The sequence below is a fragment of the Sphaeroforma arctica genome, assembly GCF_001186125.1.
Source record: "Sphaeroforma arctica JP610 unplaced genomic scaffold supercont1.431, whole genome shotgun sequence".
Classification (NCBI taxonomy): Eukaryota; class Ichthyosporea; order Ichthyophonida; genus Sphaeroforma; species Sphaeroforma arctica.
In genome coordinates, this window is record NW_014040127.1 from 1 (window position 1) to 22,924 (window position 22,924).

The 22,924-nt window shown below is 41.3% G+C and overlaps 6 protein-coding genes across 6 annotated transcripts in view; 2 read left to right on the top strand and 4 right to left on the bottom strand.

Moving 5' to 3' along the window:
• Positions 1-246: 246 nt before the first annotated feature.
• On the top strand, positions 247-6,867 carry SARC_06177 (hypothetical protein; the record flags this gene model as incomplete). The annotated part of the gene is made up of 11 exons (XM_014299916.1): positions 247-393; positions 931-1,102; positions 1,483-1,755; positions 2,470-2,607; positions 3,021-3,177; positions 3,788-3,945; positions 4,510-4,604; positions 5,287-5,349; positions 5,612-5,699; positions 6,183-6,263; positions 6,640-6,867. Coding segments are annotated over 11 exons (1,536 nt in total), but the record flags the coding sequence as incomplete, so codon positions are not given.
• A 730-nt stretch (positions 6,868-7,597) lies between these two features.
• On the bottom strand, positions 7,598-8,023 carry SARC_06178 (hypothetical protein; the record flags this gene model as incomplete). Its single annotated transcript, XM_014299917.1, has 1 exon — positions 7,598-8,023. One exon carries the CDS (start codon positions 8,021-8,023, stop codon positions 7,598-7,600), a length of 426 nt encoding a protein of 141 aa, XP_014155392.1.
• Positions 8,024-8,070: 47 nt separating this feature from the next.
• On the bottom strand, positions 8,071-9,291 carry SARC_06179 (hypothetical protein; the record flags this gene model as incomplete). The annotated part of the gene is made up of 1 exon (XM_014299918.1): positions 8,071-9,291. The coding sequence occupies one exon, from the start codon at positions 9,289-9,291 to the stop codon at positions 8,071-8,073; it is 1,221 nt and encodes a 406-aa protein (XP_014155393.1).
• A 678-nt stretch (positions 9,292-9,969) lies between these two features.
• On the bottom strand, positions 9,970-12,109 carry SARC_06180 (hypothetical protein; the record flags this gene model as incomplete). Its single annotated transcript, XM_014299919.1, has 2 exons — positions 9,970-10,199; positions 10,345-12,109. 2 exons carry the CDS (start codon positions 12,107-12,109, stop codon positions 9,970-9,972), a joined length of 1,995 nt encoding a protein of 664 aa, XP_014155394.1.
• A 3,215-nt stretch (positions 12,110-15,324) lies between these two features.
• On the bottom strand, positions 15,325-20,837 carry SARC_06181 (hypothetical protein). Its single transcript, XM_014299920.1, has 7 exons — positions 20,268-20,837; positions 18,539-18,882; positions 18,001-18,156; positions 17,341-17,429; positions 16,788-17,019; positions 15,766-16,044; positions 15,325-15,535 (listed from the first exon to the last, which is right to left on the bottom strand). The coding sequence occupies exons 1-7, from the start codon at positions 20,611-20,613 to the stop codon at positions 15,341-15,343; spliced, it is 1,641 nt and encodes a 546-aa protein (XP_014155395.1). The 5' UTR covers positions 20,614-20,837; the 3' UTR covers positions 15,325-15,340.
• Positions 20,838-21,169: 332 nt separating this feature from the next.
• Positions 21,170-22,924, top strand: part of SARC_06182 (replication factor C subunit 2) — a 7,933-nt gene continuing 6,178 nt past the window's right edge. The window contains exon 1 of the mRNA XM_014299921.1: positions 21,170-21,526. Coding sequence (XP_014155396.1) covers positions 21,485-21,526 — 42 coding nt within the window. The 5' untranslated portion in view covers positions 21,170-21,484. The remainder of the gene's footprint in view (positions 21,527-22,924) is intronic.

Consider the following 22,924-nt stretch of genomic DNA (forward strand, 5'->3'; position numbering starts at 1 on the left):
ATATAAAAGTGAGTGTGTGTGGGGGAGGGTCTGTATCTTTGTGTAGACATCGGTATATACATATATTTAAATATATATCTATATATGTAGACCAATGTTGGTGAATCTGAATTGATATACCGTGTGCGCAAGGGCATGCAGTTTCCGTTTTTATTACAAAATAACCGTTTTTTCTTGATCATATTTGTCTCAACTCCGGAACCCGATTGCGCACATTTCTATTCTGAAACCTTCATATCTGAATCAGTATTCGTGACAGACAACGATCGCCAACAAGTGTTGGCGTTGCTGCCCAGGATTCCAGAGACCTCACTAGCACAGGTCATTCGTACATTTGACGTTAAGATAGATGACCCTCAGATAACGCAGAATCTCGCCCAAAAGGCTACAGAGGTATGTAGCTGTTGTGCTCGCATAGAAATGAATGCAACCGTGTCTGTGGTACTCTGTAGGTGTGGTTTCCAAAGGGTGGGCACTCGATTGACAAGGCTGTAATAATTCGCGGTCCAGGAGAGTGGCTATAGACTGCGTCTCGTCAGGCTGTGTGCGAATATTGTAAACTGCCGAGGTGCATATGTGCAGTGACTGATACTTTCAGTGCTAGTGAGCGTAGTTTTAATTTGCTATGAGAAGATACAATTTCGGTGTTGTGGTGATTGCTTACTAATCTTGGACTGGCCTGGCCTATTCGAATGTTTTCTTTTACCTAATTTGGGTTTGCGGAGGATTCACTCCGCTCTTGCTGGTGGCAAGTGCATATTAGCATTTGCTACCTATGCAGGATAAACATGGGCTCATCTTATATGTATGGATTGTGTTATATCTCGTCATGGCCGGCAAGCGTCGTCGTTATAGGTACGGCCTAGTATTATTAGAGGTGCATCGATTCTCACGTTATATCTCACCTTCATATCCGTATATGGTATATAGCTCTTCAGGGAGGATCCGAAATTGGGCCTGCGCTTCGCGATGCAGTACAATCTGGGCAAGGACATTGACATGCCCATACTCGTCGCAGCATTGATCCAGAATCAGGAAACCTCTGTACTTCAGAAGCTGTTTCGTAAACCGACTGATGTAGAGCCTGTTCTTCAGTACCTAGGCAAGTGGCGCATCGTGTTTGTTGCCAACATATGTGCTTTGATGTGTACGTTCTAGATTGTGACTACCACTGTGACTTGTCATCCATGATGGCGGTTGCACAGATGCTCTGCTAGCCATTTCTCCCATACTCTCGTTAAGAGCTAGTGGATGTGATCTCGCTCTTTGTGCCATCACACTGATTCTCATATCCACGCTCCCGTTGCATCACTCAGCATACATGTACATAGATGACGCATATAGACTAGTAGATCATTATTCGCCTTTCATCGTACATATGTAGGATGTATATCGGTTTCATCGAATAGAGGACTCAATGTCGCAATTGACGTTCAAGTACAAATGCCACCAATCGCGATGACTTACAATTATTACGCACAGAACGAGAATGTGAGATACTGGTCGAGCGCAGAGAGACAAAAGGCGGGAAACACACGCATATGATCAATTTCATCAAGAAGATCAACAAAACACAAATCGGTGGCGGACTCACAAAGCGGCATGTGGAGAATGGGGAGTTCAAAAACATGTTCCTGCTGATGGACATGGCCATGCTCAACTTCATGTTCTTCAGTCGCATGAAGCAGACAGGCGACATAGCCAACTGGAACGAGCTACTGGTCTTGTTTGGGAAGGCCCACGAGCTGTTTCAGTGTAAGCCTCGTCTTGTACCGTATTCTCTGTGCGTAGTAGTACACACCGCCACTGCGCACGTCTACGTTTCGGGGTACATCTACGCTGCCGTTGTGTATGCACGTTGTACTGCACCCCCACTTACTCTGTCGCTTATGGGACTCGGACCGTATTGTGCGATCTCTGCTTACTATCGACCGACTGTTATAGACAGTGTGAGGGAATATCGCGATGGTGTGCAATGCATGAAGTATTCAAACTGTATACTCACTGTACCGTACAGTAGTTGGAGCAGCACTTATTTCGATAGATACTCTCAGCTTGTATAACTCGACACGTACACTACTGAGGGTATACAGCGCATGGTTTGACCGTATCAGAGGATTACTAGATTTGTTCTTGTTACATACTGGTGTGTTCTGCCAATCTGAACATTGATGTTGAGCTACGCAGAGCGGAGGGTGCTAGATAGATGTATTAGCATCCACGAAGCAATCTTGCATCTAGCTACAACAGTGTACGTACCTGTACACCGCTTCAACATGAAACCTCAAACTTATCGTTGAACGATAAAACAGGACGAATTGCGTATATCATTCTCTGCGCATCTGTAAGTGCGCAAATATGTACTTGCATCATCGGTCTACGCTATGTGTAGCTTGAATCTCTGGCATTTTGTTGGAGTGCGTTTTGCCACCGATTCCTTATTTGTTTGGCATACGTCCCTGCGGGCAGATGACATCTTCGAGCGCACGAAACAGCACTTCCCTTCAAAGCAATGGTTCAGAACTCAATTTGGCGCCAAAAGTTACTTCAACACGTTGTGCGGCGGAGGCTCGCCCTACCTCGCACCGGAAGAGCCTTATAATCTAGGTACGTTGGCATTTCTTATCGAGTGCTGATACATGTAGGTATAGGCACCTAGGCACTTTTGCATGCACCGATTGATTCCCGTATCCAGGACTAATATGTATGGTTGAATGGCCATAAAATATGTATACATACACGAACATATACGTGGAAGAGTGTGCTTGCCCTTCTTTCTGCACGACACATTGATGTACGAAATAAAACAGCATCGCAACACTGAGTGAGGTTGCACAGCGAACATACGTATCTTCGTTTTCGGCTTAACGCGCATAGTTTGTGAACAACGTGCACGTGGATACCCACGCACGCACCGAGTGACAGCCCACAAACGCCTAAAGTGGGCCCCTCCAGCATGTACGTGCCTAGACCTCTCCCCGTGCGTGTACTGAATCCGTTCAAACTCTTGTACGGCGCAGCAAAGGACAGGAAAGCAGTACCCGAGGCGTTCCTGACCCTCTCCCAGGTGGGTACAATGCCTCTGCAACTATACATGGTGTCCACCCAAGAGGAACTCGATGCGTGTTTAACAACGCTTACAGCCGACAGCACGTTTGTAGGCATGGACTTTGAATGGTGTGTTGGGTTTAGGGTTGTGTGTGTAGTTCAATGTATGTTTTTGGATGTATATAACGAGATATACTCAGTTCGTCTCGGATATTTGTGCCTACCTTTTGTTTAAACCTGGCTTCGGAGAGTGTTGGGATGCCATTTTAACACCGGTCCAATTCTCGCGGGGGTATTCTTTTGAACCGTCTTTAAGTGGTTATTTGGCTGGCTGCGTGAGACGCTCAGACACACTTGCGCGGACCTATCGAGCGTGTTTGATGTTTTCGAAGCATACAGCGAAGGCTGACAGATACAGGGGACACATGAAGACGCACTGATTAGCAACTCACAACCGAGATACACAAACGTGTAAATATAATACACACTTGAGCCCATGCAGAATTCAGGAACAGAACAGCGTATTTAGTCCTGTTGAGCAGAATAACGTATATAGTAATAACGTGTATAGTCATGTTGAGCAGAATAACCTAAATAGTAATAACGTATATAGTCACGTTGAATAGAACAACGTATATAGTCACGTTGAGCAGAATAGGTTATATAGCCATGTTGACACAGGCCCAAGTGCGTCTATTGACCCTTTCAATTGTGAAATACCCCTGCACGGCATATGAAGGCGACCCAGACTATTCACAATCGACACCGACCGATGCGCGCTGTGGCAGTTGGCTACGGACGATCTATGCTTCTTTATCGACATGGTAAAGCTGCCAACAACCGCCATACAGCAGTTTGCAGCCAAATTGCTTAGTGCCCCCAACGTGACCCTCATTGGTAAGTTATTAGCTAGACACGCATAGAACTATGATTTACCAATGCCGAGTCGAAGTTTTTGCCGAGGGTGTCCGCGCATTTTTTTTTTTGAAAGTATATTTGGGAAGGAGTCTCCATTAAACTGGACAGTAGTGTATGTGGAAAGTTATCAACCAATATGAGGATTGTGGTGTTTTTATGCGGAAAGTTATCAACCAATATGAGGATTGTGGTGTTTTTATGCGGCTTGCTTGTATGCATGTCATATTTGCTTGTGTGCATGTCATATCTGCTACGGCACTCGTGCATCTGTCCAACACATGGGTAGGTAGCCACGTTCTATCTATATCCATGCGTTGCATCGATATGTGTGTACTCGTTGTCTGCATCGATCACTACGCTATGCACCAGTGCCATGCACATTTGTCCGAACATGTGTCGTCAGGCATACATCTGGTGTTTAATCAGGCAGATTTGGAACTGTGCGTAGCCGCACTATAAAGTGTATGCACATCCTTGTGCACACCGAACGTCACTGATGTTCACGCGACTATCTAACCAATTCAATGCATTTGTCCTCGCTAGGCTACGGATTGAGTGGTGACAGTGCGATGCTTAAAACGGCCACAGGCGACGCCTCAATCAATCTAAGCAATGTGCACGATGTGCAGACAATGGGGGTGAGTGGTTGTATGGGGTATATGTGGTGGGGGTGAGTGGTTGTATGGGATGTAAGTGATGGGCTTGTGTGGATGTAAATTGTCGTTAGCAATGAGGATTGATATCTGATATATGTTATGTCCATGTGGAGGCAGTGCTGCTACTGCATGGCTTTTAGGGTTTTCGGGTTTAGGCTTCATCAGTGCATGTCGCATACTTGTGCGATCGGTTGACCTTGTCCTTCACAAACACCCAGTACTATTCAGGAATGCATGTTCTGGTAGCAGCTATAATATGTCCTTGTCGAGGGCTTTACTGGGCTCGTCTTTCATGTTACGTGCCTTTGCAGTGAGACACTTGCAAATCTTCGTCTTTTTCTCAAGGTTCTGCGAGGCATGTTCTAATACTTTCTGCATGCATATTTTAAAGTATGAAACTGTGGTGTATAAGTAATGCGAACTGCAAACAAATGTATTCTGTAGGGTCGTGTCTGTGTGGATATTTTATGTTCTGTAGCCATTCATTCGTTTCCTCTCGAGGTTCGGCTTGCAACACACTACGAGATTGAGCGTTTATCATTCACATTCACAAACCAATCACATGCATATACAAATATACCTAACATGATTAACCACTGGCCACCTTGCTGCGCATGACAATCTGATCCGCCTCTTGTTTTCTATACACTTTCTACACTTTCAGAAACAACTGGTGGAGTTTTCGCCGGAGTATGATTTGAAGGGTGGGCTTAGCGGTGCTTGTAAAGTATGTTCTACCGACTGTGCCAATGCTTGTGCCCAGAGATGTTACTAGTCTCAAACGCAGTCGTATGGAGGTCTCTAGACCTTTGCTATGTCGCTTCACATGTAGTTCAGTCTACAATGCGTGAGTTGTATGAGTGTGTGTAGCCAATCGCTAGGATGTAGTTCCGAACTGTACCTATGTGGGACAGAGTTTCCAAAGGCCTGTTCCTCTCCATATGTCTCTCCGTCCGGATTTATCCACACATCTACGCTCTATTCTATAGTTCTGGTTTGGCAATGCCCTGGACAAGCGCAATCAGATGTCTGATTGGGAGAGACGACCTCTCAGGAAAAGTCAAGAGGAGTACGCTGGTATGTTGTACTATGTTCTTAACAAAGTATGAACCTTTGCGCATCTATACATGTAAAGGTATTCTAAACTATTAATTACTACGTATAGTACGCGCTGGTATGTTGTACTATGTTCTTAACAAAGTTTGAACCTTTGTGCTTCTATACATGTAAATGTATTCTGCTAGATACAAGTATCTCATGAGAGGTCGTCCGCATTTGCCACTTGGTTTTGACTACGTATTCAAACTTCGTGCTGGCAACTATGCGTGCCAATCGTTTCAGACGCGCACGGGTGTGTTCGTGTCACCTGTTGTCTCGGGATCACCTACGGGAGTTCTGCAGAATTTTTTTTTCGACGTAATTTCCGCTATTTACGTATTTACTTTTGTATACGATCGTGCGTATCACTGAAGTGCATTGATTCGACAACGGATACAGTTTGATGGACGTTTAAACGCTTTCTCACGCTCTTGCTTATCCCAATTGACCCTTCAACCACAGCTCTTGATGCGAAATGCCTTCTGCCCATGTACCGGAAAGTCAAAGCCAAAATCACGGAACTACAATTGACGAAAAATACAGGTAGGTAGTCGATTATGACAGATTATGTCCTCTCATGTTTGGTTTTGCTATTCATCGCATCGGCTGCTCGGGTTTTAATTCCGCACTTGGCACTCGTTCGGCTCAGGGTTGGACCGGCGAGGTTGATTAGCGAGGATGATTGAATCTTTATTAAGCCTGGACATCCATGCACAGGATAGATCTCTGTGGTTGGCTATAAAGTTTTCGTGCAATTAGAAGCGATCTCTCGATTTTACGGGGCTCTACTGTTAACAAGTTTGTACACAAGAGCGTCTTCAGGTTTGCGGAGTATAGTTGACTCTGCGACTTACTCCTGCTGGGATGCGTCACACCACAAAGATGCACATCACGACTTTGTATTCGTGTTTTTTTATAGGTAAAATCTCCGTAACTTCCGACGTAAAAACGGGGCAGAACAAATCTTCGAACCCAAATGGAGAGAAAAATAACTCTCAATCAAAATCAAAGCGGCCAAGGAAAAGGCAGCCCAAGAAGAAGGCTCTAGAGACTTGTAAGGTACAACCGGGCACCAAGAGGTGACATCTAAGACAACTAGACGTATCGCAAGCGGATATAAAGAATTAGTTAGCTGACTAGTAATGCGATTGATGCGATTGTCCTTTGCCGTTTATGTACTTGCTTCAATGGGATTTAAAGGAGTTCGGAAAACGGAAAATTAAGCGCTGATGTGTCTTGTAGAATAAGCAGGGATAAAATTGGCATCACATATATATGTATATATGTATGTATGTTTGTATGTATGTAAGTATGTAAGTATGTAAGTATACTATAAATATTTATATATATATATATATATATGTGTGTGTGTGTGTGTCTTTATGTATGCATGTATGCATGTATGCATGTATATATATATATATGTGTGTGTGTGTGTGTGAATATAATATATATATATATATGTGTGTGTGTGTGTGTGAATATAAAATACATATATATATATGTGTGTGTGTGTGTGTGTATGTATATATATTTATTTGTATATGTTATCGTTTTTATATTATTATTATTATTATTAATATCATTGTTTTTATTTTTATTCTATTATTCTTTTATTTTATTATTTATTATTATTAATTCATCGACTGTACTGGATGACATTGTTGTCTATGTGCTGGATATTATATTCTTTATAATGTCATGCGAATAATTTAAAATTGTAATACGTCTCAATAGATGCTGAACTCCATGATTCGCAGCACGATACTGATTATCTGATAAGATATCACGCTCAGTATCACAATGTTGTCATAAATCGTCCCCACACCAAATGCACAATATGGATTATACACCGACCGTGGTCGTTATGACCATGTTTATGCAGCAGTCGCCTTTCCGATGGTCATGGGGTTAACTTCTGTGTCACATGCCTGGCTCTGCGTCCGGATCCAGCCCATCTCATATTCCGCTTGATCAATGCTCCAGTCGCTAGTATTTGGCAGTGCGTACATTTCCTTAAGATGTGACAGTGAAGCCTTCGCTGCTGCACGAGTATGTACACCTCCGGCATCTTCGAGTTGTAGGAAGCCATGCGTCACCTTATCGGCCTCATGCAGATGTACCTCACCCCGGGCCCGTCTCAGCTTGCGTGCAAATTCTATCGAGTCGTCTAACAAGAGGTCATTCGTGCCAACGACAATATAGGTAGGCGGGAGCTTGCTCAGCATATCATCTGTGGCATGCCAAGGAGATAAGAGAGCCGAGGGAGTCACTTTTTGGCCCTCAGGGATGTAGGCACCCATAGTGATGGCAAACACGCTGAGTGGCAGCAGAATATCTGCCGCTGCATTCAGACGCGCCGGTGATATGAGCTTCTTAATACATGCGGCTGGATAGCTTGCCTGCAGTGCTTTAGGTAGTGGTAATCCCTCTTGTGCAATCTTAGTCCCAAAGCCAATGTCAAATTCCCGCCAGCGCTATCGCCTGATATGCAGATGTTGTTGGGATCATGACCCATCTGGTGGGCGTGTTGAAATACCCACGCATACATGTAGAAGCATTCGTCTAGCGCAACAGGGAACTTGGCCTCGGGTGCGAGTGAGTAGTCGATGCTGACCACCATCCCGTCTAACTGCTGAGCCCACTTCTTCAGATACGCCTGGTGACTTCGCGAAGTTTGGGCTACGAATCCTCCTCCGTGTATATGGAATAGAATGCCCGGTTTGCGAGTGCTTTTATTAGTAGCACGTCCCATATGGTCAACTGAGGGTTTGACGGATACATCGGGAGCTTGCTCCTTGCTCCATACTATTGGTATCTTATTCATAAAACTGGCTTGCAGCTTGTTCAACGGCAGCGTTTCAAACGTACCAGAACCTTTCTGAGTGCGAATCACACGAACTGTTATTTGATCTAGCAGCGGCGCTGGAACATTCGTTTCGATTGACTCTATCTTAGGTTGCCCACTCTCTCTACCCGAATTCGCCTCCGGGTGCCTGTGAGAGAGTTTGATGTCATCTCTAGCAGATACGTGGAATCGCACGCCAGCAGACGGGGCTTTAATCTGTAGCACACGTTTCATCCCGCTCGTTTCAAAAACATTCCAGAAGTCTTTCAAGAATTGCATATCGCTTTTCTGGAATTCTGTGACTATCTTTGATGCCCGCAAGTCCGCATTGAGGGCGTACAAAGGTAGCGAGGCGCTAGTTGTCATCTTGGTCAATACCTGTACTTCTCTACCCAGGATTCCACGGTTGAAGCTATTACTCGCAGTGAACGCCAACATGAAGTCCATCGTTGCACGCACGGCACCTTCACAGTGTAGCGCTTTCATCTGGCTATAGAAGCAAGTTTTGTCAATATTTGATATCTTGTTCCACAGCGCCTCATTTTGTGCCAAATCTCCATCGTTGAACAGTATATTTTCTTCATCGACCGCGGCCTCACATGCGAGAGAAATATCTAGAATATCGCACTGAGTTCTGAGCAGAATTATTCTTCTGGATATGGACTTGGTTCGATTTGAACCACATACGACTTTGGCGGCATTTCGTAGATATCTCAAGAGCATGCGCTATGTTCGAACGGAATCCGTTGCCCGGAGTGTTTTCGTCCAAGTCAACCCTGTGCATGAAGCTCGCTATTCCCCTTACCTTCGGATTTATTGTGTCTCTGATAATCTCTTCGAGTTCGAGTAACAGACTAAGGTTTTTCGATTTGCTCTCATATGCTCGTAAGCGGAAAGCACTCACTACACCAAGGTAAGCATTAAGGCGCATTATTTATTGTTCTATTTGCAGAGATCACATCAATTATATAGGAAAGTATTGCAGCCTTGTACTGCCAGTAAGTGCTTCTTACTGCCATAATTTTGTGTTTGAATTCATTCTTGACTTTATATTCTCAAAAAACAAAATTCCGGTGCAGGGTTCCCCACTTCTTCTGGGCCCGGGCAATCGGAATAAAAAATACAAATAAATAAATAAACCAATTTTACATCATATTTATCTCTTTTTTGAATATTTTTTAAAAATAATACGTATGTTGCCGTCTTGGCCTTGCTCGGCTGTATGTTAAAAGTAAATAATATTGTTTAAAATCCCAAGAAAGTCTGCGCCTTAGCGGCCGAGTCGAGCCGACATTACAAACTGGCATACATTTTCAGTTTTTCACTCGATGATTCGTTCGCGGTTTTCATTGTTGTTATTAGCTGCACTAGCTAAAGTCGTTTAAATCCCTCTGTGGAAACTTAACAAATATTTGACTGCTTAGTAGAAATTTTCTTCTCTGAGTCGCCTAACTCGAACTGTAGCTGGTTGGTGGAAGTCTTCTTCTCGGCGCTTCCTAATTCGAGCTGAATAGTTGTTTCTACAGGATCTGCTTCAGTACGGAAGTCTTTGGCCACAAACTGGTTCGACACCCACAAATAGATTGGGATCCCGCAGAGAGCGAATCCGGCACCCAAATAATAGAAATACTCTGTAGAAAAAAAGGGGAAATATGTCTAAATAAGTTGATGTGTACGGCTTGAATTCATGGTTTCGTGCAAAAATTCTCATTAATATCAGATATGAAAGTTACAATTGTCCTGGAAATAAAATTATAGAGCGCACCACAAACTTACCGATATGCCCGTCGTTCAGGTTGTCCGGATACAAGCCTTGCATAGCCGTTGTGAATGCCGATGTGAATGCACTTGACAATGAACCACCAATCAGAAGATTAAACGCCATGGCTACGGAGCGACCAGATTTGGGAGTCTGATCATAGCTGAAATAATACAGCTGAGGCAGCACCATGATCTCTCCCATACCGATGAGTGCAAAAGGAATAAATATTAAGAACGCTGAGATATCTGACATCTGCATCCCTTCTCCTGTGAGAGGATTTTTTGGCGAGCAATCCGATGTGTTCGCTAATACTGGCGCCGCTCGGCGCGCGTATTCCAATCCAGCCGCAATGAACATAGCTATGCTCGTGATAATTAATCCGCTCACAAGCTTTTGATTGCGTGTCACAGGTGATCCCTTTCTTCTCTCTACAAATGGATATAAAAATTTCTCCCAGATGGGTGTACAAATAATTATGGAGAAACAGTCGCCGATGTTGAAGAAAGAACCGTTGATTTGCGAAGATCCGACCATAAGATCCATTTGACAAGCTTGGGACATCATCACACCCATCATACAATTATACGAGATTTGAAATGATATGTTGCCGATCACGATAGTAGGAACCGTATCTAAAAATGCCTGTGCATCAACCCTGGAAAAGTATTGGCTTTTGTGATCTGGACACCCGTCCAAATGTGAGTTATTCAGATGACATGTAGTCAGTAGAAAAGTTGTCACGAACGCTGTAGCTAAAGCAATGTAGCCGACGACCTTGCCTGTAGTACCGGGGATGAATGCTTGAGCAAGCGCTAACCCAAGAGTAACGAATAGTAAAACCCAACCAACTGCGGATCCCAAACCTTTGAGCGACCTTGTTTCTGCCCCGAATGCTCCGTTATATATGTAGTGAATTAAACCTCTCAGTGCGTCTCCTCCTGGCGGTTTCATGGTGTATCTGGTTGTGCCGGCAAAGAAAAATAGAACTGCGAAAACCATAATGCCTGCGGCTATACAATATGCAGCAAAGAATCCATATTCTTGAGGAATGGATGGTTCCTGACCGCTTGTTGCGAGTGTAACTAAGTAGCCGAAAGCTACGGCGGCGCCAATATTAATACACCAGTAAAAGTACGCGAAGAAGGACTCTTGTTCGCGGGCTTCGCCAGGTATATCGTACTGATCAGCACCGAAATTGTTGATATTCGGCTTAATCCCACCAGTTCCAATAGCAATAAGTGCAAGCGTTCCGAACAAATAGAGACCATCATTCATGATTGTAGGGTAGGCTGCTACTGCGGTTACAAACGTACCGCACAGATATATGCTTGCAAAAAGAGCGATTGTCTTGTAGCGACCGAGAACGCTGTCTGCAATCCAACCACCGGCAAGAGGTGTTACGTAGCACAGCAGAGTAAACGCGCTGTTGATACTAGTCGACTGGAAATTAGAGTATCCTGTGTTTTCAAGGAAATTTCGTTGAGAGCCCGCAATGGTGTAGTACGTCAGGCGCTCACACATCTCAACCAACAATATGAACACACAAACCCGCCATAGTGTTTGTTTGTACCAAGGAAGTGCTTCTTTCATCTCTTGCAGGTCGCATTCATCGATGATTTCAGATGTACCGTTGCCAGTATAAGCACTGGTGGTGGCAGCGACACTGATGTCTCCTTTGATCTTGGTCTGTACGCAGCTAGGAAGTACTTCCGAGCCGTACTCGTGGGTTGTACTAGACACCGACTTGCGTTTGTGCTCTGTATTATCCAACTGCGTCATGGTGTCTGACTTAAAATGAAATTATTGTAGTGTTGTATTTGAAACTGAAAACACAGCTATATATACAAAGCCAACAGAGCATCGTAGCTCTATACACGAGGAATGCCGAAGTCATTTTACACTCGGACAGGGGAGGGTGGGGGAGGGTTTTTAGTTCACGAGTGGCATGATGGCGTAAAAGGTCACTTTATATCAACTTAAATTCTCATTTAAAGTTTTACTAAACGGGATACCCTGCTGGCATCCCACATGAATATTTGCGTTCAGGGGGCAAGGTCATTGGCCATGAAGCGAGGTTACCACTGTATCAAGCTGGCCTCTGCTGGTAAACGACGGTATTTACATCGACACAAATAGAAAATTATATTTATCTGGCTTTTTGAAATTGGTTTTGTTTTTTGGTTCTTTTTAAAAACAAAGCACCAAAAAAACAAAAAAGACGGACAAACAAATCAGAATGTATTTAAAAAAAATGAATTGTAAAAAAACCCTCAGGAGTCCTGGAAAGCGACTATTTTTTTAACAAAACAATTCAATGTCAAAGTATTTTAATTTATTCATGTGTAAAGAAATGTTTTTTTCTTCTTTTTTTATAAAAACAAGATATAACTCTTATCCGTTATCGTCTATTTATATATTTTTTAATAAAATAAACAATATTCAAATATGAAATGACTGGGGGCTAATGGCCAAGGGGAATTGGGATCTGGGGACTGGGCCCTGGCCCCTGGCCCTGGGGATACATATTTTTGAAACAAATATTTACATGTGGAAGTTATTTAGGATAAATCTGGATACATTACAAACACATAAATATGAACATACATAGCCTTCTGGAAAATTTATCTCACTGGATACGAACGCATAGCCTTATTAAAAAAAAAATCAGTATTTCAGACGGCTATTTACAATTTTACATATGATGAGACTCAGACAGCGCGAGTGAAGACACTGTGAAACAGACAAGAGTCTATGACAAGCACAGCTGTAAAAATTAAAAAAAATTAGTAAACACAGATACACTGTGACAAACGTCAGTTTCAATTATTTTAAAACATTTTACTCATACTGAATCAGGAGTCTCCGTTGGTCCTAATATAGTAAATATAGTGATATAATAGTTATTACTATTATGTATATACTCTACTCTCTTTCTCTAGACTCGAGGGTACCTGAGGGCCAAGAGTCAGTCGGATCTACCTCGGAGCAGATAACAATATTTATTTACTTTTTACCTTTTTTTGAACAACTCGCGGATTTTTTAATCGACTCCGATTATTTATTGGTTGAATAAAGTACAATTTTAACCTTAGGAGTTGTGCGTGAGTTGTGTTGTCACTGTTGAGTATATATAAATACTTATTTAGTTGTGACTCGTCACTTGTGACTTGTATGTTGTGAAGTTGTGCGTGTGATACTGAGTTTTCTAATTTATCATATAATTATTTAGTCTGTACATACATACTGTCTGACAACTCTTCTTGTTGACACACACACAAACACTAAATAAAAAAAGAAGAGAGAGAAGGGTGACAGGCGACAGCTGCCTCTTGATGGTTGCACCGCTGCAGAGCAGTGCAGGACTGCAGGCTGTTGCCTTCTCTCCTTCAGCCGTTCGGCTTTCGCCCTTCTGACCTTCTCAGTTCTCACTCACCGAATCTCTCTTGTGTGTGTGTGATTTATTAAATTATAGCCAGTGTCACTCACTCATCAGACTCGAGAGTGTATTGCCAGTCTGACTGTGAGTGTGCCACTGTGTTAGTGAACTGTGGAGTGTGGAGTGGGGAGTGTGGTGAGTGGTGACTGGGGTAAGTGTTCAACTGTTTTTAGGGTTTATCGCTCGGGAGTCGGGAGTCTCTCCCGGGTAGCTCATATTTAAAAATAGATATGACTCTGGCAGACACCCTGAAAATATTTATAGTTCTCTATCTGGTCCCAGAGGCTCATCGGAGTCTCAACTCTAACCCTCTTGTAGAAATATTGATAAATAATTAATGGTTCTCTGGACAAAAGGCAAATCAGACAAATGACAATTTTCCCTTGTACAAACAGTTATTTATTTTTTAAATACACAGAGATCTTGCTGTTTGCCGAATTTGCTTTCGACTATGTATGTGGACATTTCCAGAGGGCCGTGATTACCAATTTGCATAGCATTCTAAAAAAAACAGTATCTGACTGTGTATGTATGCATAATAAATATTTCCGTCATGTGCCGATAAATAGCTGGGTTGGTAATCGATAAACGACATGTAGGACAGGTCGTTTTGTTCTATTTGGTTGCACCGATTATGCAGCTGTCAGCGGACTTGACTACACTAGGTGGCGACTGACAGTCGTCACGAGATGTATGATGATGAGAAAGTGAGAGAGAGGCTCTCTATTCAGTGTCTATAGTGTAGTCTGAGCGAGCGAGAGTGAGTGAGTGAGTGAGTGAGTGAGAGGAGTCAATTATTTAGACATTTTCTCTTTAGCTATTGTAGACTCTCCCTCTCAACAATTTTAATTATTTAAAAGAACGTCGCGACATCTTGCGTATCGTTCAAAGACTGTGACGTTTTTCGTTTACCCCCCAGAGAGTTGTAAGAGGTCATGTAGGCTGTATTTTCTTATTATGCCTGTAGCCGGTAGCCTGAGGGCTGAAGCTGAGAGTCTGATTGCTGGATTTTCTCTTTACATATATCTACATACTATATAGTAGAGAGTAGGGGCTCTCTACTATTTGTAGTTATTAGTAGAGGCTAGAGAGAGAGAGAGAGAAAGTCTGGTGGACCGGGGGATCTAGACTTTGGAGGTCTGGACTTTGAACTTCATCCAGATCGCTTGCTGTTAAAACCAATTTAGCAGTGCTCGCAGGCCAAATTCGGAACATAAGTATTATCATATACATATATATATATGTATATATATATATATATATATATATGTATATATATATATATATGTATATTATATATATACATATAATATATATGTATATGTATATATATATATAATATATATATACTATATATATATGTATGTATGCATGCATGTATGTATGTATGTATGTATGTCTGTATGTATATATATATGTATGTATTATTTCCTTTAGAAAATCGCTTTGCACAGCTGTTCAGCTGAGCTGGGCGCCACACGAAGTGTAACCGAGCAAATGCTACGAACTTGTAAGTTTATGTCCGCATCCAAATTTATATTGACCATTAAATTGTATACCTCTATTGCATTTTATTATGAGCATTGCGCTACTACTTCTGTTGCTTCGCTGTCACTTGTAGATTCGTCTTGTGCAAGAAAATCGATGACTACTGCTCCATTCCTGGCCTTCTTGTTTCGCTCCCATCGTCCTAATCTGTGTTCTTGCCCTATTCCCGCTACTAAGTATCGCCCGGATTTTGAAAATGTCAACGAATTGATGTATCCCTCCTGAGTAGAAAAGCAATACAAAACGGGTTACCACCACAGTCACGCCTATACAGCGGCACTGTTCGATTACGAATCAGCCACTTCAAATTTGGGATCAGATTCGTACGAGCTTGCGCAATTATTGAGAATGCGAAACACACCATGATATAATAATCGTGTATAACACTACGAATATGTTGTAAATTTGTTGGTGTCCGTGAAAACGCACAAGACATCATAACTCAACATACCACAGCAATCTCGTTGATGCATGTCAGGCTCTTATCTTCGTTCAAACGCCATAGCTTCACAAAGCCCGTGTTCGATCCCGATGCGATAAGATCCGTAAACGGCATACACGCGAGCGCGGTAACCCAAGGTAGACTTAATATGGTACCTTGGCTTGTGCTAGTGATCCCGTCATTGTGCGGTTTCCTCGAGGTGTCATTCACAGGTGATGTGCCGTTCTTTTTGGGTTGTGCTTGTGCATTGCTGGCTTCATCTTCCGAGTCTGAGTCTGTTTGCTCTCCCTAAAAAAAACAATGATGTGATGTGCCATATGGATAAGAAAAACAAACAAACAGAATTCGGGGTTTTGCTTGTGCCAGAACGTGCATCCTGCGACTGGCCAGGTGTTTCCCAATGTTTTAGATACATGACATCATGAGTCACATGAAGTAACTGGATAACTACAATGCGTCATGTGTTGCGCCTGATCATCTCCTGTCGCAACACAACTTGAAAGTCATTCAATCAAATAAAAGAAAAGGTGAATTACGAGTCGCGGGCCACCCCACTTATGAGAGTATCAAGTATCAAACTTATAAGATTTATGCACATAATAGAGTTCCGTATATTCTCACCATAGTCCAAATAGGGCGTTATCGGCTACCAGACAACTTTTTATTTGACCAAAACAATATGGAATGTATACATTTCGCATCTAGAAGACCACAAAAGTGTTCGTTGCAGCTCAATGTATAATCTATGAATGAACACATCAGCTCCTACGACAAAATCGCTATGCATCATTAGATAGAGTACGTCCAATATACATACCAAGACCACACATGTAAGATCGGACTCCCCACGAAGATTGACAATATATCAAGTCTTGGATGCTACAAGTTGTCACAATATGGAAAAACATGTGATGATATCCTCTGCTTCTTGATTATCTTCAGATGTGGAAGCGTCCCAGAATAGTGAAGCAGAGTGGTTGAGGCTAACTTCATATCAGATAGTACACACAATTCTCAAGCCAAAGACCTACCTCAGGTATGTTCATGCCCATGGCATGTGCCTGTAAGACAGCGCTCGTGGGCTTCTTCTTGAAAACACTCCAGACATTAATGGTACCATCCTCACCCCCCGTGCACCAAATGTTCTCGTTCACCATGCATATCGATTCTGTGTTGCCGCGGTGACCATTGAACACCAGTTGCGACTCTTCAACAATCTTCCATAAACGGCATGTTCGATCGCGTCCCCCTACGCTTACGCATCTATATTTAGGGATATATTAGTGCATGAATAAAGATGCTACGCGCTTGATCAGAAATTCTGTGTGGCTGCACAATTAATGTCGCTAAAACAATACAGCTGATATCACAAAGATGTGTGGTACTCTATCCAATTTTTCGTTGCACCTTAAACGTGATACATCGAGTTTAAGGCAGCATGTACAATGGGAAAGACTTGTCACCAAATGGGAAGTATGTGTCAATATGTATAGCTGCCCAATACTGAGAGAACACATACGCATACATAAATATATATATATATACATATAATATATATTCTATATACTTAGTTTGACGGCATACCTCTCCCGTGTTAAGCTATCAATGGCAGTAAGCCCATCCTGATGTCCAAACAGGGTCTCAATGTAAGCCATCTCATCCAGGTCCCAAATCTGTGAGAAACAGTATGCTTCCATGAGCTATCGTTGTACTTGAACAGTATGTGTAGTCAACTATTCAACAACTGGGCAATACGGGATCATCACTTACGTATCACAAGTAGCCGTCCGACATACATCCCAAATAACCTCTGCACATTACAGTACATCTGCCGCATTTCAGGGAGCGCCAATAAGTACAATACATTCAATATCCCCTTGCATGAATACAATGTAGATAGAATGATTCACCATATCAAAAAACAAATACATGTTGATAAAATCACAGTAGATATACAACAGACAAAGAGGCGCATAGATCGCCACGGACAGTCCCGCATGGTATGGCGCCTAACTTAGAAACAAATAACGATAGAAGCATCGAAAAATGAAATACGAGTAGTACAAACACAACGGAAGGTCAAGATGTGCTGGCCAATACGGACAGTCCCAACGATTTCTACAACGCTTATAAAATCTATCTACCTGAATAAAAGTGTTTACATATCCTTCTCCCGGTAAAATTTAAGGTATATATACAGGGCTGAATAAGCAACAGTCTACATCATTTCAGCAAAACTCCTACCTTTAACGTTCTATCGAGCGAACCACTGTACAGTGTGTGCGTATTCCGTCTGAAGACCAGTGACGTGATAGCATCTCTGTGTCCCGATAGGGATTTGATGTGTGCGAGTGTGTCGGCGTTCCAGATTTCCACTGTTTCTTCACCACCCGCTGTAGCCTGAGAAGTGTGGGCACAATATGAGAGAGAATTCTTAGCGGTGTATGACACAGATGTGCACACACTAAGGTCTAATTCTGTACCTTACGACGTTGGTGTTACATGAAGTTTAGCATGTACCCGGTAATGGATAGGTTAGCATCGGGTGACTATAGTGTACGATGCAAGTCCTCTACGGTCTGGTAATCTGTGCAGAATCAATTCCATTGTCAGCACCAACATATATTTCATTTTTTTTCACTTATCGCTAAAAATAATAGCGAGCATCCCCAATGCGTGCATATCAGCAATCACTACTTATCATTCACTAGGCAAACATGCATTCTCGTACTAATCTATAGATAACTTGACAACAATATGGTTTTCCGTGCAGTCGACGTACCAGGTATTTGCCATCGGCAGTAACCGCCACAGCCATTATGGGAGTCCTATGCCCTAGCACTGAATCCGGCGCGTCATTACTGACGCCCTTAATAGTACCTAATCGCTTACCGTCCTCCACTCTCCATTTAATTATATTGCAATCCTTCGACACGGTATATAAGTACTTTTCGTCTCCTGACATGGCAACACAAGTCACACTCAGGTTGTGTCCTCGGACGCGTTTTATGAGCGATTGTGTGATGGTGTGTGTGCGCGTGTCGGCTATCACGGCATCCTTGAGGTTTGCTTTGTCGCTGTGCTCTTTTCTGAGCTTGTTGCCGACCACATCCGTATCTGAATCATCTGATGATAAGAAAAAACGGGTGAACAAAAACAGGTTAAAAGTGGCTCATAGATATACTATCGGTCTACAATTTGGGATCGTCAATAACCACGCTCATCACCTTGAAGACACGGCAGTGATAGAATTTACTGCTTCATTGCCCATCACGCGGTATAGACCAGAAGTAAGAACAGCCAATCTACGAATATAGTACAAATATGAACAGTAAAGAGTTATATTATATATCACAGCCATGTGCAATCGATTTCGACGAAGAGCGCCTAACATAGTTACCGATATCCGACAATAAAGACTCCCACCAGTTCCATCAAATATATATCGGGAGAACATAAAATATACACAGACACACTCGCAGACACACTTTATATATATATATATATATATATAAATATATATATAATGTGTGTGGTTATATTTTTGTGTATACATACTGATTCATGTATACATGCATATATTCGTAAATAAGGACATATATTTATATGTATACGTATAAACATACATAAATACGTATATATATATTTATATATATATTTGTATACATAAATATGTATATGAATATATATACATATATATGTTTATATATATATATATATATTTATCATATATATATATATTAAAATACTACGGGTATGTGGAGGTGTGGGTCAGTGGGTGTGTCTATATTTGTATCAGTATATATATATAAATATAAATATAAATATATGTATAAATCTATATTTATATACATATGTATATATATGGATATATGTAAATTGGTGTACGTATATATATATACATATAAATGCGTGCACGTATATATATATGGACTCTATATATACGTCTGTAATTGTGTGTGTATGTGTGAACTCATATGCGTTTGTGTGTGTATGCATATGTGCGTGTTTGCACGTATGTGTGCGTATAACTCTGTGTATGTGTATGTATTCAGGTATACCATCGTATACATATATAAATTGATGTCTTTGTGCCTATTTGTGTGCATATGTGAGTGTGCGTGTGCGTATATATAAGTGCGTGGATGTGTGTCCGTATGCGTGTGTAACATAAATAAGTATTTACAAACACAAACACACACACATATATATATATATATATAATACATATATATATATATATATATATATATAATTAATTATATATATATATATATATATATATATATGTATATATATATATAATATAATGGATATATATATAGATTAGGAATTTATATATATATATTTATATATAGATAATTAATATATATATATATATATATTTATATATATGCGTGGGCACTCACGTGTGTGATATGCATATGCGCATGCATGCAGATTGACATACACAAACACCCAACTGCCAAAGTGTGAATTAAGTATATACATATAGACATCTCGCGTGCTACCTTCACTTCCGTCCCGTTCGGCGTCCTCCATTTGCTTCAGCTCTAATAAATACTCCTTGGCTAATCGTACACGTTTCTCAGCCGCGCTTTCTTTATCCTCCTTCTCTTGCTCGTCATCGCTGAGTGTATTGCTGCCAAACCCCTGATCAGCGTTTAGATTGTCTTCTACATCGGATATAATGATATCATCGTCATCGTTGTGCTTGCGCTTATTATTGCTATTTATATTTGTATTTGCACTTGTATTTGCACTGGACTGTGTGCTCACTTTGAACCCTTTATTTTTTCCACCCCCTTTTTCCCGGGGTTTACTGGAGTTATCGATCTGAAAAAACGGATCATTCATATTGATTGTTATTTGATGTATTTAGAATCGAATGTCAAACGTTGGCGTATGTCTGCTTGTTCGATTTGGTTTGGTATTGTATCTTACGTGGTTATAAGCCGAGTGTACTGTATTGTGTATGTCAGAATGCACACTATACGATAGACTTATATCGCCTCTGGAATGAAAAACAGTTGATATTATAGCTATAGTTTGAGTGCAAATTGTGGTTCATCTAATAGAACATCCTACCAGTGATCTGATAAGAGTGTATTTGCTGCAATATGTACCATACACGTGCCCGATTCTTTTGATGTCTCTAAAATGTCGCAAATAAACTTTCTCTCCCATGATCATCAATGAGAGCTAGAATTTAAAACAAAAACTTGATTCCGAAACTCGTCGCAAATATGAAAGCTGTGGGTTTGGCAAAAAAAAAAGCGCCAAAACTGCAAAATGCTCCTCTAAATATACTCTCAAATCTCCAAAATAAATACTTATGAAATCAGAATAAAAAACAAGAGACGACTTTTAAGACCATGGCGCTATACTCGATTCTTTCAATAGTATGTGTGTAAACTTAACTTGAACTTGCGTGTATTGTGTTTGCTTACTGGTAACTTTAACTTGTGTGTATTGTATTTGCATGTTAGTTACCTTAAGGTTATTCGAGCAGTCGCGACGCACATACATTTACAATACATGCTAAAGAAATACTACACGCTGGCAGACGTGTACTTGATTTCTCTGAATTTTTGCTAGTGGGTCAATCTAACATAAACCTATCAAAAAAGCAATAGAATATACACTTATCGAATACATATACCCCAATTAGCTACTACACAGTTGAATAAAACATCAGTTTCTGTTGTCTCTACGAAACACATACATCATGACAGACGTTGACGCAATGGATATTGACATCAGTGGTCCGGTATGAAGTTACCTTTCTTTAAGAGTTGGCTGTGTGAGATATATCGTGCTCCGTTCTGATTGTATGCATTTAGTCTGTTCTCTCATCTGCATAAGCCGGCGGCTAATGAAATAGTTGGTTGCACTTTTAACACAGCACTGCATTCCTTCTCGCTTAAAAGAGTATTGCTCGCGCGTATCTACCATCAAGCAACCTGGACTATTCGGACGTATTCAAAATAGTAATGCATGAATACGACAGCTATGCAGATGAAGTAATATCACGTCTCAAAGTGCTCGAAGGTTGTTTGTACTCATCGGTACTGAAAGTAGCTGCGAAACCTCCAATACCTTTTCTGAGGTCGTTGTGGGCAGCGCAGTGTTTGTCGAGCATTTGAGACCCTCGTATATGCGTGTGTAATGTTTGGTGTCTGATGCGCGCATTCATCGCAACGCCGACTAATAAAATCCACAGATCTGAATATACTTGTGGCAGTCTTTTTAGCGTTATCTAACTGAATACACTAGTTACAATCCTGGTTATTATTGCATAGCCTTATCACTCAAGTGGTTCCTGCGACGATCACGTTCAGATTGTCTATATTGACCACAAATAACACAATCACGATAGTGGTGACACGATCCAGATATATTGTTCCTGTACTGTGCACATATAAGTAAAGAGAGGTTATACGCTTCTCCGATCTCTTGAGTGTGCTATTGTATGGGCTAACATGGCATAGTCCAATTCGTAGTCTGTCCTTGCATCGTTTCCGCAGATCAGTAGTGTCTGTTCGTAAGCGTTGTGGACATAAAAGTTCATATGATTCCAGTGTCACGCTATAGGCCTTGACAGTACTCCGACTGCCGATCTTGCATTACAATGTTTCCTGTTTCGATGTATATATAGATATGGTGCTCACCCACATGCCAAACGAATCACTATTTAAACTACTACAATATACAAGGTATTCGGAAGATCGCACTGACCTTGTATCCGGTTATTTCACATCTCGACTGTACCTCACTACGTCCAAGAAGATAGGTCAAGAAACACGCTGCATTTAAGAGCTTTGAAACATTTGCGATACAGATAAGATTTCTGCAGTGCTAATTGGCCTCACTAGATGCCACATATCTACGTGTGGGCCGTCATTTGGACAAGCACGTGAATTGGACTAAGAATATATTAGCCTACAAAGACATGCATGAGTACAATTCGCCGATAGCGTGGTGGGGTGAAGGGCTATATATACATATATGCATATATATATATATATATAAATATATATATATATATATATATACTATTATAGTACACACATACATATATATATATATATATATATATATATATATATATATATATATACTATATATTATATATATACTATATATATATATATATACTATATATATA

What these genes read in the sequence shown, in the direction of transcription:
- SARC_06181 (XM_014299920.1), bottom strand. Translation starts at nt 20,613, where the DNA reads ATGAATGATCCGTTTTTTCAGATCGATAACTCCAGTAAACCCCGGGAA. An exon ending in CTGCCGATGGCAAATACCTG is followed by an intron (nt 18,157 to 18,538) that starts GTACGTCGACTG and finishes CACACTTCTCAG; the next exon opens with GCTACAGCGGGTGGTGAAGA. An exon ending in TGGGCATGAACATACCTGAG is followed by an intron (nt 16,045 to 16,787) that starts GTAGGTCTTTGG and finishes TGTTTTTTTTAG; the next exon opens with GGAGAGCAAACAGACTCAGA.